Genomic DNA, 19,199 nt, shown 5'->3' with positions numbered 1-19,199 from the left:
TCCTCTAGAATCACTCTATCAAAATCCGTTGCGTAGTTTTAAAGATTTAAGCTTTCTTAGGGACGGACAGACAGCGACAGCGACTTTGTTTTGTACTATGTAATGATGATACGAACTTACATACCCCAACATATGTATACGATGTATTATTACTATAAATTCTATGTATTATTGTATATGTTTAATGTCTTCACAGAAAAAATGTCTTATTACAAAAAATAAACAAAAAACCTTAGAGCTCGGTCGCACAACTTTATAATATTCCCTTTAATTAGCATAGATACCTACACAAATTCAACGTGTACTTAATAGCTTATACCTACAATGAATTTCAAAGTTATGGGCCGTATAATTATTGTTAAGCGTAAACATAAAGTAAAATACAATATATATAAACATTAAACTTTAATGGTGTCCATTCTATTAATGGGCAAAGCATGTAACGCTCCTGTCGAATGATGGCGATGGGAGATTCTTCTCTATAGGTTACCTGCCCGAAACCGCAATATAATACTTGTTTTAATTGATATTTATATTGAGGTGACGCGCACTGTTTAATTCGAACTAAATATTCGATTTCTACATTGTTTATTTAACCAGTAGGTATATCATAGTACCTTTTCTTTTCACTTATTGAAAAATCTTCACCAAGATTCTTTCCCGCAAAAAAACCACACGATGTAAGTTACCGGAGGTGCCTATACAGAAGTCGGTTTAACATTCTACCACGAACCAGTACACTACTTTTTTCTACATATTATTCAATTAAATACAATACAAATGGTATGTGTTAAGCTCAATTAAGGTGCGATATTAAACAATTGAGTTATAGAGTTGAGTAGATACTGATATAAACACCTTGTATATTGAAAAATAAAGGTGAATTAAAAATCTCCTTCGTTATTAAAATATGTTGAGAATACTAATGAAATGGTATGTTTTTAACAGTGAACAAGAAGCAACCGTCATGAAAGCCAATCCCTGGCTCTACCACTATTACGCTGTACAGTCCAAGTTGCATTACGGTCTGGCCTACGAAGCAGCAACGAGGATGTATGGCCCTCCACCACCAGACATCCAGGTCTATCCTCCAACCATGCAATATGCACCAACACCGCCGGTCTGTATCAATGGCAACCAACCCGTCATGATGCCCAACGCAGGGCTGCAGCCGCATATACCACACGTTCCACATTTGACTCCTATGCACTATGCATATGAAAGAGCAGAAAATGGACCTGTGGATTACTCTGTATCGCTTCAAGATAATAGGTAAGATGTCTAATCCGTACTAATGGAAGAATTATATAGAATTAAGTACTACTTTTGTACCATTTCTCTATATTTATTATGGCACACAACAATCAATACGTACATAGATAATTAAATGTAACAATTTTTAATAGAAAAGAGCAAAAAGTACATATAGTTGGAAAATGTGAATAAAATATAAAATAATTTTTATGTTACCTTTTCCCGAATAAACCATGACCATAAAGAGCATGCAATGAAAACAAATAAATATTATGAAGTGGAAGCGAGAGATATACCAGCCAAATCTCTCAACAATCTTCTAAAAGATCTTGGCCTGTCTAGAACTATAGTAAATTTCGTCTCCCGTTCATTGTCCTCTTTCAATTTACCTAATTGTGACCCATGCCTTCCTCCATCTACAAAATTTGCAATTAAGAAGTGCCACATGTTTAACATTAGATTTAATTTTCAGGTACCACAATATACGTATAGAAGATACGAGGATCCAATCTAACGCCAAACGGAAAACAAAGAGTCCTGACGATAAACCAAACACACCCATATCCAACATGTCTCCTAGATGTACACCATCCACAGTGACATCTGGAGATACATTAGTTGCTGTATCAGCAGGGTCTATAGCCAGCAGGCGTCCAGGCTCTAAGAACTTCAATATTACAGAACCAGAAATGGTTGATCAATGGAATCCTAGTCCGACATGGTCTGAATCTGCTCTGCAGAAAGTACCAGACGTATGTCATCAAGATCTAAGTCCTTATGTAACTACGACACCTCCTACACCGTCTGGTACTCCTACAGCGTACGCGCATAACTACAGTCATACTTTTGTATTCGACTGGTCACCTGAGCAATATGTTCCTCATACTAACAATAGATGTAATACTGTGACTACGGAAAGTTCCTATCAGCAATGGAATAGAGGTCAAAGGACATTTGCGAACGCCGACGGATCCGTAGATGAAAATTGTAATCCTAATAGGTTAAGCTTACCTCTGAGGACTAGTAACCCACCGCCTGCGTATAACGCCAGCAGGGAGGGAGATATTCTTAGAAGACCAATTGGTAAGTCCACAACACTAGCAAGTACCTATTTTTAATATCATTCATGTGGGCAATTTTTATTTTTTTATAAGCCTAAGGCATACGCGAATGACCTATCGGATTTATAATAAGAATCTTTACCTCTATTTTTAAATTGACCTAAATTTGGAGTCTCGTAGAAAACCCAGTTAAGTTCAAAGAGAAATCGAATAAAATCCTATGATATTAGGTACTGAATAAATACCGAAAAAAAATCATATTATAATAGGTACCTACTACTACTAACTTCGACTATTGTGCGATTACTAGTCGCACAATAGTTGAATTTCGACCCTAATTAATTTAAATTATAAGTTTCAATATTATTGAGGTTCTATTACCAAATACTTCTATGTATGAGAGTCTGTATCAAATACATGGCAAGTGTATGTAATGTTTTTTTATTGCTTTAATGTATTTTATGCATCATTTTATAAAATATTGCATTTTGCACTCCTTCTCTATATAAACTAGAAGTGTGCGTACTCTTCCCTTCACATAACATTCGTAAAATGGGGTATAAAGTTTTTGTTGCATGTATTAATATAACGAATTCAAGACGTTTACAGTTGCCTATAGGTCTCACTATTACATCTAAGATTGCAGTCGTGAAGTTATACTATTTTTATTTAATTAATTAATTACTTTTTTTCTTTGTTCTAGATCGTCCACATCCAGATTCTCCGGAGGCCAAAAAGCCAGCATTATAACTATTTCATAATTATGTATAATTTCCTTTCAAATAGTTGAATATAATAATTTGTTACCCTATTTTAATAATTTTATGTTAGTACTTACTGTAGAAAAAGCTCTGGAACTCTCCTGTGATCTTCGTGTCGATAAGTTTTGTAAAATAGGTAGGTAGTTTGTATATTTTTATTCTTTTATAAACGAAATAAGTGTACAAATTGTTGGATTTTAGATATCTTACCTAATTATTATAGTTATTTATCACATAGAATGTGATTTGTGTATACGGAATAGAATAAATACTACAGTTGTTTATATTCATACTTTTGTTGTAATTACAATTTTAGTCTGAAAATGTAACTTATTTCTACATTTTAGTCTCAATTTCGAAAATTACAGACATGTTTATTGAATACTTCTAAATTGTAATATTAAACAAATACCGCTCAAGTGTCAATCGTACTCGCGTATCGAGGGTTCCGTACTTAAGATATTTAGTAAATGTAGATTAATTTGAATGATGATTTATCTAAATTTGATACAGTATATATGAAAACTCAACTAAATGAATTGTTAATATAAATAATATTAAGCTCGTGTCTTGTAACTGTCTAGTTGCCGGGGAAAACGGCATTGAAATTTCACTACAATGATTCATCCTAATGAATTTCGTACGGGACCCTAACTCACCTGTGCAATGTGCAATATTATCTATTTGTGAAAATAACATTTTTATATTGTCTATTGAAATGTATACAAATAATATTTTGTGTTCCTGTTCTATTATTTAATTACTGTTAATAATAAACTGATTACGTTCAACATTCCTAAACATGTAAACTTTATTTAATAGATTTATTATTTTGTAAGAATTTATTATTAAACAAGAAGTTGCCTTACAGACATAATCCTGATGTACCTAGCTAGCTAAATCATTATAATTATAAATAAAAAATATTATAAAGAGGTGTATAAAAAGGTACAAGAAATAGTATATGTATCGAACGGTAGAATGCAGCCGAAGGCACTTAATGCTTTTTGAAACAATTTTAGCAAAATTAATTCATTGATCAAAATTTTTTTCAATTATTACAACATCGGTTAACCGTCCGGCGGTTAGATATTGTGTAACCTACCTACATTTGCTCTAAAAACTTTGTTTTATGAAGTTGCTTAAATTTTACTAGTAGCTAAATAAATATCTACAAATGTTAATAGATAATATTAAAGGTTATGGGCCCAGCCCCAGACCTAGTAAAACAACGTGAACCTTTGATAATGCTCATATATGGAGTTGTATGTTTTACAACCGTCTTCCTTGTTTTATCGAAGTATTATTAGTTAAGAATGCATTCCGTCCAATGTTAGATATATTATTTTACATAACGGCGTGTATTTATGCGTTGTATAATTACGCGCCATAGTGTGTTCTATGATCAACCACAAAATAGTAACCACTAAGCTCTATAAGTAAATAAGTGGCTGGCAACGTACAATAGTTTCATTCGGACCCACTTTATTACATACAATTAAACATTCGAATTTCGAATAAACTAAATTGATTTTATATCTAGTTCCAATTATAAAATTAAACCAAACCAAATTAGCTGCTCAAGTAGCCCATTTGAGTTTATAATCGATCGATTTATTTGTCCTTTACAAAATATTAGGTATCTACTTCAGTAGAAAATTGGAATTATTCTTGTACCGAATATAAATATGTAAATGTATAAAAACAGGTCTTCATATAATTTATATTGGATTATTTGTTGATTGAATTTAAAAGTAAAGGTATTATGATGACAACTTGGTTTTATTTAGGTACTACCTACTTTATTTAGTACCTACTAGAAATGCTCCACCTTCCAATCAAGCCGTAATTATGAATAGCTATAGGCGAACCTTCAAATGAAGAAACGAATGTTGTAAGTAATAGTATCGTCGGCGATAGCAAATAATTATTTCCTTTCAAATTCCTCACTAAAGATTAATAATTCGGCGTTGTCCAAATACATATATCTATTAGTTCAAAACTAACATTTTTCATAACAAATGGTAATTCTAAGAATTATTTAAATAATTGATTATTAGCCAATTAAAGTAACAATCTTTTTCTGGATTTTAATATGTATAGAATTTTCTTCATACATTAGGGCACATTTTTATATAATATTATAAAAGTCACTTGTATGTTCCAGTATTACAAGACTTGTATAATTCAATCCTGATATGATTCACGAAAAGTGGCAATTTAAATCTACTCTTTTTAATATAACATTGTATGATACAGACAAGCAAAAATAGTGGGCAAGAAACTGGGTATGCGCGTTTCTGCAGCAGGAAATATTCTACGATATAAATAAAAATTCAAGATTTAATATAATTATATAATTAATAAACAAAATTACTTGTCAATCATATTTTATATTCCTAGGATTTAACACATTCATAATCTTAATCTAACATAATTATAAATTTCATTCATTATGTCATATATTGAGACTTCATTTAATATTTTAATCCAATTTTCGATTAAACATTGAGCTACTTACTGAATTAAGATACAGTTTTTCGAATTAAGGTAATATTACTTCACTTAATTAAAATTCACCTATAAAGACAATCTGTTCACTTGATAGCCATGTGGTACATATTAGTCAGGTCTGAGACGCATGTTTCTCAACAAACAGAGATCTCGAGCGGTATCTTTCCTCCCATAAGGCGTGGATAGATCATACAACCTCAAAATCAAGCTTATGTTAAAACTATCTGGAAGGGCTTTTATCAAAGTGGGCACAAGTTCACTTGGCATTTTCTGTAAAACCAAATGAGCTCTTTCATGCCCACATTGAACGACATATGACATAAATTGTAATATAAAATGTGTCTGTGGTGATATATCACCATTTTTTCCCGCCAATTGAGAGAATGATGTGTACAATGTCTCCAGAGCTGATTGTAAAGGTTCTTTCAAAGTTATTCCAGTAACAGATGTGCCTTGTGAATAAAATCCACCACTGCTATCTGATGTATTGTCATTCAGTCTTCTCACCTTATTTGTTGAACTCATTTGATCCATATCTTCAGACTCCTCATGCCGACGTTTTCTAGAACTCTGAGTCTTGTTTGAATTGCTATGTTCTAAAGCAGCATAAACACAATATACTGACAATTTTGCCAATATAGCAGACTGCGGTTCAACTAAATCCTCACATAGTTTGGCATTATACAAATATTGAGGTAACACATGCAACAACAAAGCTTCAGTGCATTTTTCTATGTCTAAATGCATGATAGCAAAAACAATATCTACGGATCTATCAAGATCATCCAAATATCTGTACTTCAGGGTTTCTTTCACTAAATGTGTGACAAACCATATTGGTCCAGTAGTATTTAGGAGACTCTCAGCTATGTGTGTAGCATCAATATGGAGATATCCCCTAGATTTAATATCCTCCCAAACTGTTTGTAACTGTTCCAAAATTGGTTGTCTCATTATAATATTATGTGAAAGAGATATACTTTTGGATTTTGACATAGATGAAGGATGGATGTCATATTGCATTCTCCTAATAATCTGAGACATCAAAACAGATCTTTCCTTGAAATTATCAATTTGTGCTAACTCTATTTCTGTAGGTGGTGTTAGAAATTGTTGTACCATATTCATTGGTTTTAAAAATGCATCCTGATGCACCACATTAATATAAGAGCACAACCAGGCCGATGCGCAGACAGCTAATGATGCCATTTTTTGCCTCAGTGAGTCCAACATACGCTTCACATCTGCAGCAGAAAGTGAACCTTGTTCCCATGCAAACAAAACTTCTTTCACAGCACCACTTACATTTTCACAAAGATCATGAGGTTTCATGTTAGTGTTTTTGAAATCAAATTCAGTAGCACTTAAATGATGGATAAAAATATCTACAAGTTGAGGATCACATCTTTGTAGTATTAGATCTGGTGACTTATGAACTCCTTTATATACCATACAATCTCTAACCCATTGCTCAAAGAATGAATCACCATTTTCTTCAAGAACAGTATCAACTCCATACTCTTGTACAATTGAACAAAGAATCAAAAATGATATGTCAAAAATGTACACTTTTGATTGGGATGCACCCTTCTCACTAGCAGCATGTAATGCCAATTCATTTAGTTTTATAAGTCTTGAAGCAATCAACTTCAATTTGCCTTCCAATGTGGCTACAGCTAGAATTTTTTCTAAAGTACCTCCACCTACAATTTGACATAACAAAGCACATAGGGATTCATGGATTTTATGGAAATCTCCACCTAGAGTCTTTAAAATTCCAGCTAAAGTTGGTTCTGCTCGAGTAAGAAAAGATGGTACAGAACCCTGAAGTCCTGTAGGTTCCAATTTTTGTAATTTTACATCTTTGCTTTCTCTCTTTTTGCTGAAGTATTGCAAATGAGTATCCGTCATAACATTTGCTTTTACTAATGGCTCTACAAGAGACACTATACTGTTACAGGAATTTTTTGTATCAACAATATCCAATAATGGATTAGACTGTAAGAGATTTTCAAAAGCTTCCACAAGTTCTACTGAAAATTCACCTTCTTTGCTAGTAGTGCCACACAAATTGTGTATATGATGCATAACCTGGGGTATTTTGAGAAAAGTGAATGCTGCCCAAAATGCCTGTTTTGAAGCATCTTTGCTAGAATCATTGAGAGATATAAAACAAGCTCTAATCAACTCGCAATATAATCTAGACAGACTATAACCTTTTATTCTCTTCACCATCAATAATTGGCTTGAAATTTGATGTAAATCAGCACTTGGATTGGACAATATATCAATTGCTATTAAAGCTTGCAAACAATGGGTAACAGACTCGGTTTTATTATTCAGTGGTGCTATTTTATCGATATCCATATTACAGATTTTTTGTAGAGTATCATGTATAGTTCCAGGCGCTTTAAACTGAGTATTCATCATAATAAATGTAGTAATTTCTTGACACTTCTTAGTAACCTTATTATATTCATCAGGATCATTCTGCTTTGCCAGATAGAACATTGCAACCAAAAAATCTGTATTCACGATAGAGTTTAAGACCAGTGTAGACTTTTCAAGTAATTCTTGACTTTGTATTGAGTTTGATGATGGGTGCTTACTTAAAGAGTAATGGTATACTTGTAAAAGCCACAGTATTATTGAAGATACAGCGTATGCCAGTACTTCCTCTTCCATTTTACCTCTACATGTTATGCTATCAAGGAACCCTTCTAAGAATTCGAGCAAGCTTAAAATGCAATGCGGTTTGTGAAATGCATCAAACTTTGATATCCTTTGTAGTACAGCAGCATAAGATACAAGGTGAGATGCAAGAGAATGTTTCAAATATGATATCACTAATTGGTTGGCGCCACATCCTACCATAGCTTGTTGAAGTATGCAATCCGCTAGGTTATAAAGATCCCCGCTGACTCCTCTAGGCAGGATAGTCTTGATATTAATACCCCATTGGATATCAGTCCAACGTTCCCGCCAAGCTCTAAGAATTAGAGCTTTGAGGGAGCTGGTTTTACTTGTATTCTTCGAGGGATCCATATTTACCATCTTCAAAATTTTATCAATGCATGACAAAACTGGTTTGATAGGAAAGAATCATCTAGTCAGATATATTCACAGAATTGCACTTTAGTTCAATATTTTTCATATCATTGTAAAAGTAACTTTGTAATAAAATTTACGTGTTGATGATGTTGATTTTCAGTATTGGTAGTAAACTGGAGTTTCAATAAATATTAGACGTCAGTCAAAGCATTCATGCCAATGACTGATGGACTTGAAACTGACCAAGCAAAACAGCATACTTGAAGTTAACACATATTGTGTTTTCCATTTAATATTTTATTACATATTGTCAAATCAACTTCTACCAATAAATTCATATATATTGTAATACTTTTCTTATTAACCATATTTTTATAATGATAACTTGTAAGATCATAAGAAAACGACAAAATCTAAATACAACTGTCACGTTCTGATGTCATTGTTAAAAATCAGTTGTCATTGTCAAATATCACAGCTGCCCAATCTTTGTTTTGTTTACAAAAATACGTATTAAAAACTTAGTTTAAAAGTTTTGATTGCAGATTCAAAATGAGTTTTAGAAATTATAAAGACAAAATTGACGAGGGTGATACAGTAATTCTATATCTTAGCAATAACCTGTACGCTATAGATGTACGACCTGAAATAAAGAGTAAAAAAGGCGATTTGGTTGAAAATGTTTTCCAAACACCTTTCGGTGCTTTGAAGGTTAGAAACCTAATCGGAACAGACTATGGAAGCAAGGTATGTCCCTTTTAAAAATAATATTTGGTTTAGTGTAAGTTAAAGTAAAACCCATAATGGTTTCATTCATTAATTTATTGTAATTCTTAAACAAAGTTGAAATACAGTGGTGTAAATATTGAATTGTTGCTTCCCTTCACAGCTTTGAATTAAAACGCTATGAATACATAACAACGGTATAATGATGTGCATCTTCTTATCCTGTTATCTTTGAGTGGATATTTGTAGGGTACATGACTTATTAGTCTTTGTCTTAAACAATAACTGTATTGTATCATCAAGGTGGACATATAAATAAGGGCAATAATGAAATAGGAAGAATATTTAAATTTGCATGTAGGCTCTTTTACATAGTTCCCTGCAATAAACTACACTACTACTAAAAAATTATTTACATTTATTCAAACAACAGTAGCCAGTGGAAGTCTTTAGCGAACTAGTTATCTTCGATAGAAAATATAACTTTTAATGTTAATTTATAAAAATTGTGATAATGATCAGTTTTAGTAACAGTGTATTGTATCTTTTTATGCAAGTAACAACAATTTGATGAAAGTGTGTTTTGAAGAATTATATAAATAATATTCTTCAAAACAGACTTACATTTCAATTAAATATAAAAGAGATGGACTCATACTTACTAAATTATATAAATAAATAAATCTGGACTGAATAACTCACACTAATAGAAATACTTGGCTAGACTTTTATTTTGTAAATACATACTCAATATTATAGAAAGCACCCAAATTGGTACAAACAATCATAATATTCTTATACAATTCATGAATACAAATCTTTGCTTCGGGCAAGGAATTGAACCCACAACCATTGGAAGTAAGACGGTTTTCTAAACCACTACCAAAGTCATCACCATTGCCACAAATTACAAATTTATTAATAACTAGCTACTCGCCCCAGCTTCGCCCAGGTGTACATGTATTATACATAGAAACCTTCCTCTAGAATCACTCTATCTATTTAAAAAATCTGTTGCATAATTTTAAAGATTTAAGCATACTAGAGACGGACAGACAATGACAGCAACTTTATTTTATACTATGTAATGATTAGCAAGTCTCTGATCATATTTGCTAAAGGGTATACAATAAAGTATATATTATAGAAATGCATACTGTGTTTACAAAATTACTTTTTTGTGCAGGTAGAACTATCAAAAGGTTGGGGGCATGTGTTGCAGCCAACCCCTGAACTATGGTCATTGACCCTTCCACATAGAACACAGATCATCTACACACCAGATATTAGTATGATAATATTGCAATTGGATTTAGTGCCAGGATGTGTTGTTATTGAAGCTGGTATGCCACATTTTTATTTAAACATTGTATAAATATCTGTCCTATTACCAATGTTTTATATATTAATTTTGTATTTTCTTTTTCATAAAATTAGTAAATAGGTTACCTAGTTCTCTAGTCTCACTACATCCTGGATTTTCAAAATAGGTATATTAAGGTTTCTTAAGGTGAACACCCCTGTTGTTTCAAGGGTCTAGTAATTATTTACTATTAAATGCACAAGCATATGCTTGTTTGCCACTATTGTGATCTGAAAGAAAACCTATTTTTATAATAGTTATATTAGTTTATATATTAATCTCAAATCAGAAGTATATTTTTTATAATAATAGTAGTAGTACTGTTAACTGCTTGTATAATTTTTTTGGAAATTCCTAGAAGACACAAAGACCAATACAACACTATTCATGAATACAAATATGATTAAAGTGCGAGAATCGAACCGGCGCTATTTAGAATGAAGGTGATTTTTCTGAATCAATGAGGTCACCAAATGTTATTTCTAATTTTATTTTCATAATGTACTTTTAGGATATATACTTTACGCCTTCAGATATATCATTTACTAATAATGATAATTTCTAATGGTTGATAGCACTGCAGAAGTAGAAACTATACTATACTATTGAGTATATATTTTATAACAAAAGAATACCTAACAGCTGTCTTATATAAAAAAATATTATTTTTAACAGGAACTGGTAGTGGTTCTTTGACACATGCACTTATACGAAGAGTACGACCACATGGACATGTCTACACATTTGATTTCCATGAGCACAGAGCAAATGTAGCGAGAAAAGAGTTTGAGGAACATGGTCTCTCCGATTTCGTGACAGTGAGTAAATCAATTTCATTATTTATTTCAATAAAACTTTGTCTATACTGATTTATATAGAGGTAAAATTTCTGAGTTTGAATGTTCCGGGTAATCTTCGGTACTGGTGATTCGCTACGACCAATAGGAGCAGAGCTGCAGACGAAATTACGCTACTAATTACTTTACTAGGTACCCATACAGTCACCTAGTAATAAATATTTTTGTAAATGTAATACTTATAAAATTCTTTTTAGTTATTTTTAAAAGTTAAGCCCCTTAGAGATTTTTAATGTTATTTACCATAGTAAACATAGAATGAACTAAATAATTTATCAAAATAAAAACTTAGTCTCTGATAATTTGTTACTTTCCTCTTTTTATATTAAAAGAATCTATCTACTAAAGATTAAGATGGTTCAACTTATCATTAATCCCCATAGGCTCAACACAGAGATGTTCTTGAAGATGGATTTGGAGAAAACCTTAAAGGGAAAGCTGATGCTGTATTTCTCGATCTCCCTAGTCCCTGGACGGGAGTACCTCACGTCCTCGACGCTCTGAAAGCTCAAGGTAAGTTTTATTAATTACCTCTGTTTAGCGGTTTAATACACGCTTACTTCTGATGGTTGCGGGCTCGATTCCTCGCATGACACAAACATTACACAAGTTCATGAGAATGAATGTGTCGTTTTGTAAATGTAAATTGTATTTTTTTTAAGGGATGATAATGGATTGGTGCTCCCGCCTGCACTAACGGTTTACGCTGGCGGGGCACTAGTGGAGGATGATAAGATGAACATGAGGTCAGGTCAGTTAGCCCATTGTGAGAAATTTACCAGGAATTTATCACGATGGTTTCTAGGGGGAACCGCGCGGAGGTTAACCTAACATGGTACTTGCTAGTAACGGAGTCATTAGTCCACATTACTAACAATCCCCTTCCCCCCAATGTAAATTGTATTCTATTTTCTGCATTTAGTCTCATCTAGGACCTTATGCGTGTAGAGCTGAGATTACTATTTGTGTGGGTTTATTATAGCCTAAGTGTTTTCTATGTATATTATGAATATATATTTAAAAAAAGTTATGGCAACAACTAAACGCGAATTGGATATTTGACAGTGCCTCTGTCAACTCTGGATAACCTTAACAACATACTTTTAATTTTTAATATATTGAGATTTTTACAAGCTGTAAGTTTGAATAGCGAGATAGGACACTAAGTTTACCGATTATGTGTGATAGGATTGGGTTAGTACCCCCACTCCCCACCCTACATACCCGAGTCTGTAACCAAAGCACCAGTTTACCGCGAAACGAACACTAGACACTAAACACTGCAACTAATTCCCTACGTCACACGCTTGTTCAAGAAACATGCCATTTATAAATGCTCACTAGCAAACAGATAAGCGATCATTGGTCTATAAAGCAGGAAACAGAGCTGATCGTTATAAATCGAGAATACCGATTGCGATCTGGGTGTCGATTATTCAGATCCCCTTGTAAGTTATACGATTCTATTCATTAATCTACAATCGAACTACATAACGAAGTCAAAATCGATTCATCGATTTATTTCGAAAGTGGTCGAACTTCTACTAGCGTGTTCAAGGTTGTCAAAAGGGTATTTGGTTGGTAGGGTGTAGAAATAACTGGAAACATTTTTAGTAATAGACTATTACTTACATTAATGTTACCTAGTTATTACTAGCTATGCCACGTTATGTTCGGACTGACTGGAAAAGATCTCTTTTAAAGGTAGTCCACTTCTCTTCACATTGTCTTTAATTATTACTGTATCTAAAATTGCAATAAAGAATACCCCTCCGATCGATCCCCCGTCCAATTCAAACGGGGATCGAAATTACGACGGCCTGAGCCGAGTTTCGAACTCCTAGTGGTGCCCACAGACTAAAGTCCCGCTGCATAAGACCTTGCGCGGGTTTGAAGTGCCATCTGCACTCGCCCCCTAACGTCCGGTGAAGCTGTAAAGGTCAGCTGCGGCCAACAGTATTAGAGTAGTCCAAAAAAAAAATTAAATATAGAATGCATAACTGTAACAAGAGTAATAAGCGTCCATGCTCACAAACTATCGCTTTTATTAATTACTATAATTAATTAAATTAACTGGTCGTATCAACCAATAGATTTAGAGAACAGTCTAAGCCTATAGTTTGTAGATTTTGAAGAATATAGATCTTATATCAAATAAAAATGTTCATCTTAAATCATCAATTAGCATCCATTGGCAAGTATGATGATTAAACCCAATAAACCGATTACGACTAACTAAGTAGTTATAGTAGTTATTTGCGTAAAGCATAATTAAAACAAGCTTGGTGGTTGTTGTTCAAGTTTTTAATTATATTTTTACACAAAAAGCTTCAAATACATTTTCAACCAGTTTTCCTAATTAATACGAAGTTCACATCTCACGATTTTGGTATTTAAAGAAGGGTTCTCGGTACGGAAACGGACCCGTTTTAATACTTAAAGTATATGAGATAATTTGTCATTTAAATAAGTAATTAGTATAAAACACGTCCGTTGAAAACGCGCGCAGTGTTCATGTGTTGCTCGTAATAAATCTACGAGTTCTAAAGAACAATTAATTCTTACAATGTTACATAGCGGCCATCCATAAACTATGTCACACATTAAGAAGAGGAGGGAGTGGACTAAATGTGACAAGTGGATGGGAGGGTCCTTAATTTTGTGACATATAATATTTTCATAACATAAAGTTCATTGTAATAACACGAAATTTTAACTAATAACGAAAATAGTTCTATTTTTAAAATATATGACACCGCCCCAGAAGGTTCTCGTAAATGTGGCCAACTGTGGCAATGACGGAGGGATAGTTTACGATATAGAAATTACGACCTATGACGTATATTAAGGATGGCCCATATATCAGATCATGAATCAAAATACTTATCATGAAGAAAAATACTTAAAGAGACAAAGTTGCGAATGTCGCTATTAGATAAATAAGAGGGTTAGAATTTATACAATAATACTTTAACATCATTTGATAACTCGGAAATAAATATACAACATAACTTACCCTGGCAGCCCTAGATTGATTTGCCTAATTGGTGTCCGCTCGTTATAACTAAGTGGCAGATACACATCTCATGTAATCGTGCCAGTTGCTACGACAATCACAACTGTTGGTTATCCTTGACGGCTCTTAGTTGTCCCATTGTTGTCGATACGACATTCGGAATAAAAAATAGATTAGGACAAATCCGGGGCAACATCATTATCACCATAGTACTATAATAATGATTTAACAACGCAAAGTAAATAAATTAAATAATAATAATAATTTATTGGACACACTGTTATATTTCATAACCGGTATACAGTATTTATTTTTTTCATCTATTTTTTGTATTGTACATTAATTTCATTCGAGAATAAATAAAATAGACATGTAAATTATGTATACAATAAATTTATATACAAATACCTGACCCGCACAGCGTTGTCTGCATCATACTTATTGATATTTAACAATATATTTCACCCCATTTTACATAATATCTTTTTAAATCATAGCCTATGTGTTATTCTGATGTGTAAGTTACATTACTGTAGTCTCATCAAAATGCGTAGTTTTTGCGTGAAATAGTAACAAACATCACAAACTTTCACGTTTATATTATTAGTAAGGTTATACATTGTGAATTTTAAAACTGAGTCTATTGTATCGGAGGTTACCACGAACATCCAATAGCTTACTCTATAATAACCAGCGAAGATGAAAAACGAATTGGCAAATATGAGACATGCTATAGATGTTGATACCTATGCGGCCAGTGCTCCATTTTTCTTTGGTGCAGAATATGATGCAAACCGCCCGAGGGGATATATAGACTTCAAGATAATTGTCAATAGTATATCTAAATGGTTTGTAATAATCATTACTGTGGTAGACTAGAGGATTCTGAAGAATTGTCTTTCTTCTCCCTGAACGTCTTAAAAAGCGACAATGGGAACAAAACACAAGAGAAGAAAAACGCGAATAAAAACAAAGCCCCCTGGTCTACGTATGCAGATGTAGAATATTAATTATATTTATATGGTATAGACTATGGTACATTATTACGATTTATCTTGCGGTATCAATATTACCCTAGCAATAAAATCTATTTGGATCTTAAGCAAGTGTATACGATATTTAACCTCATAAAAGCCAATTTATGTGCACAAAGGTCGATAATCTGTATTTATTGTCGCCATTACCCTATATCCCATTAAGTGATAATAACATCTATAATGCAGTTAGCAAATCAACGTTAATCTAAAACTACATTTTAATCTTTTCCATGATACATTTACCTGCAGATGTAATAACCCAAAACTTAATAACCAAATTATAAACTGAATGAATGAATAAATAAGAACTTAATACGAATGCTGCAAGTGAAATAGAAGCTAACAATTTATATTTATTAAGCCCGCGGTTTCACTCGCGTGAAAATTATAGCCTATTATAACAATAATTAATTATAACAATAATATAGCTTCTGCATCAGAATAACATATACATGTTATTCTGAAGAAGCTATATTATTGTAAAGTGTTATTTAAATCCATTCAGTAGTTTTTGCGTTAAAGAGTAACGAACACTCATACATGATATACGCTATGGACTGGTGATCGTTGATAGACTGATCAGGAAGTATTCGTGGTTACTTTCTGGTGAATTCACATAGACACGCTATCTTTGCGAATTCACCAGGAATTAACCATGGTGTTTTCCAGGCGTGCTCAAGCTGATAGAGTACTACATTGCAATAGAAATAGTACCCACTGTATCGCTGATTAAACTGACTATTATACAAATTAGACTTCAATCCCAAATGGCTGTGGCAGAATATTTATTCAATACACAAACTACATGGTAATCCAAAATGCCACAACATTTAAAGGTAGACGGCTCTTTACATTGAATTGTCAAATATAGTATGGTGTCCTAAGAGTTGCATTTGAAAGCTTGTTAGTACTTAAATGATTGACATTACTGATAATATCAGGAAAAGAATGATTTTTACTACTGTCATTTTGCATGCAAGCTGACGCTTCATGGAAAATGGTAACTGTCGACTGATTGTTGACACCATTGCAATATATGTATAAAATCAGCATCAATTCATAGCGCTGACAATGTTTTCTGATTGAACAAAGTTTAAGTGCGTAGCTGTTTCTATGTTGATTCTCGCATGCCTAATCCTTGTTAGTGTATATTTAATTAAAACAACATTTATTTTAAAGAGCAACACACAATTTTCTTGCTCATTCTTCTTGTGATGAGTCTGTGTTACGAATGAGTGGCAGATTAAAAAAGTATGTGACTATTCAAAAGTGCTTATATTAATTTTATTTGAATAAAGATTATTTGTATCAGTATCGAGTACAGCTTCAGTTGTAGGATTATTGATTATATTAATTGATGGAATACGGTAGTGGATGGCTTGGAGAGAGCCTCGTACATTTAATGTACTGGTTAATCTTCAATATCCTTATCCTTTCATCTCCTGTCATATATCTTAAAATCATCTAGTTTTTGTCACATTCATTCAAACTACGAAATTGTTTCAGTAGAAAAGAAAAAGAAGAACACTTGAATAAAAAAAATATATTTGACGTACGGCGTATGTTACGGTAAGTCTTTAATACCATCAATACATTAATCCAAAAAAAATAAAGACCAAACTTGAGAAATGTATGAAAAAAGCAAAGGCAGTTGGCCAAACTGTCAGTACCATAAACAATAAAGTTTATTGAAACAATTTGTTTATATGATGCCGGTAATTAAAGTACGTTTACATTGCGTATTCAAATATTATACTCAGGCAAATAAACATAACGTGCGGTTGCTTCAAACTGTTGCGTAAGGTATTATAATATATTATGAAGAGCTAGTAATACACGGTTAGTGTTGCAATTGCAAGGTATAGTAATCTTTTATTGGATCAATATACCACTCTAATATGTGGCCTATATTGTCTACACGCATAAGAAAGTACCTAATATAGAAAGAGCGCAATTCTGAGTTGCGATGTGAGACTTTTAGATTTTGATTCCTAGATCTAATATTTAATTACTCTTAATTTTTATACTGATCAGAACTATGCTCAGTAGAAAAAATAAAAGTTTGCTAAATAATATAAACTAGTAGCAATATGTATTTAGCAAACATTGTTTTATTCAAACTATCTTTTACATAAAACTTCGTCTATCTACTGTTACGAAAAATGTCATTAAGATCCGTCAACCGTCAATAATAACAAATAGACACACATACTTTTGTTTTTATAATATTAGTATTATGAACGTACCTAATACATTTGTTTGATTATTCTTTAAGTAGACTTATCCGAACTTTGCTTTAACAATAGAATATTTTCTTATCTTTGATAAATGCACCTTGAATTTAATTATGATCAACTTAACATTATACACATTGAAGCTAAACCTACACGTTTTTATTTATTTTTTAAAGCCATCTACTAGTTCCAATGGTTCCACTGAAAACCATCGTTTGGACTCCATTAATTAATTCATTGAATACGAATGTTTGCATTGTGTAAATATATTTTTCTTTCTTTCGTTATTAGTCGCTAAAGATGTGTCCAGATTTTTAATGTATATGTTATTATTATAGATGTCTAAACATCTGTGTGCTCAGATATGAACCTATAAATACATATAAGCGTAACTAACAACGACTATGGATTCGAATCCTGCCTCTATGCCTTTATTTATTACACGTCTGCCGTTGTCCAAATATGTCCTATTAATAAATGATCACCGACTCTATGAAGATCCGACAACAATGGATGTAACAAATGTATGAGAAATGCATGGTCCATTCTCTTTGTACGGCACTAATACTGGAACATTTTGTATATAGTTGTACTGCTTATGGAAAGCTTATAGTAGTATATTGAGCATTAATGGCGTTATTATGTCGTGTTTGTTTCTTTGGCTTTTGCTTAAAGAGCAGAGGTATCTATTATGTTATAGTACGGCTTTATAAATGTATTAGGTAACTGATTATGAAGGTAATGAAAATTTAAGAAAAGTGGATAGCTATTTTGTATGAATCTCCACAAAATAAAAATTCTTCTGTCACATTTTTTCAGTTTTAGTTAGAAAACTACGCAACGCAATGGCGTTACGTAGTAGTTAGTAGCCTTGTATTTGTATATTTAACTAAGCAAGAACATAATTATTCCAGCTCTGATTGGAATTCCAATTAGCAACATTATATTCTAATTCTAAATAAAGCGATAGAATAAACCTTCGTTTTTATACAGATCGTACCAAAGTTCAGACGCTCAATCCATTTAATTATTATACTACCAAAGTGAGTATTTTAATAGTTATTTAGTTGTAAATAACGTATAATTTGTCAGAAATCAGAAAAGTAACACGACACTATGCCACATTTTAACGGAGATTAATTCTTATGGCTATAATTTTAATGTCTAACTTGCAATGCCGGTACATTAATATATCGGCCAAGTAGCATAAATTTGCCGGCGCGAGTGAACTGTATGAAACAACAACTTCGTCTTCGTCCGTATTATTGTAATCATTGCACTTAGAAAAGTAACAAATGTCCAACAAAGAGACGTGACATATCACA

The 19,199-nt window shown here is 32.6% G+C and overlaps 3 protein-coding genes across 3 annotated transcripts in view; 2 read left to right on the top strand and 1 right to left on the bottom strand.

The window, feature by feature from the left end:
* Nucleotides 1-3,355, top strand: part of LOC131852090 (PAS domain-containing protein cky-1) — a 124,177-nt gene extending 120,822 nt beyond the window's left edge. The window contains exons 8-10 of the mRNA XM_059202714.1: nucleotides 949-1,272; nucleotides 1,727-2,337; nucleotides 3,019-3,355. Coding sequence (XP_059058697.1) covers nucleotides 949-1,272; nucleotides 1,727-2,337; nucleotides 3,019-3,065 — 982 coding nt within the window. The 3' untranslated portion in view covers nucleotides 3,066-3,355. The remainder of the gene's footprint in view (nucleotides 1-948; nucleotides 1,273-1,726; nucleotides 2,338-3,018) is intronic.
* Nucleotides 3,356-5,457: 2,102 nt separating this feature from the next.
* Nucleotides 5,458-8,842, bottom strand: LOC131852115 (mediator of RNA polymerase II transcription subunit 24). The gene has a single exon (XM_059202748.1). The coding sequence runs from the start codon at nucleotides 8,642-8,644 to the stop codon at nucleotides 5,699-5,701; it is 2,946 nt and encodes a 981-aa protein (XP_059058731.1). The 5' UTR covers nucleotides 8,645-8,842; the 3' UTR covers nucleotides 5,458-5,698.
* A 266-nt stretch (nucleotides 8,843-9,108) lies between these two features.
* The window catches only part of LOC131852144 (tRNA (adenine(58)-N(1))-methyltransferase catalytic subunit TRMT61A), a 77,792-nt gene continuing 67,701 nt past the window's right edge, over nucleotides 9,109-19,199 (top strand). Inside the window, exons 1-4 of the mRNA XM_059202786.1 lie at nucleotides 9,109-9,388; nucleotides 10,554-10,710; nucleotides 11,406-11,548; nucleotides 11,971-12,100. Coding sequence (XP_059058769.1) covers nucleotides 9,194-9,388; nucleotides 10,554-10,710; nucleotides 11,406-11,548; nucleotides 11,971-12,100 — 625 coding nt within the window. The 5' untranslated portion in view covers nucleotides 9,109-9,193. The remainder of the gene's footprint in view (nucleotides 9,389-10,553; nucleotides 10,711-11,405; nucleotides 11,549-11,970; nucleotides 12,101-19,199) is intronic.

The sequence above is a fragment of the Achroia grisella genome, unplaced genomic scaffold, assembly GCF_030625045.1.
Source record: "Achroia grisella isolate CSIRO2021 unplaced genomic scaffold, CSIRO_AGI_Agris_v1 utg840, whole genome shotgun sequence".
In the NCBI taxonomy this organism is placed as follows: Eukaryota; Metazoa; Arthropoda; class Insecta; order Lepidoptera; family Pyralidae; genus Achroia; species Achroia grisella.
This window is presented reverse-complemented; position numbering and strand designations above follow the sequence as displayed.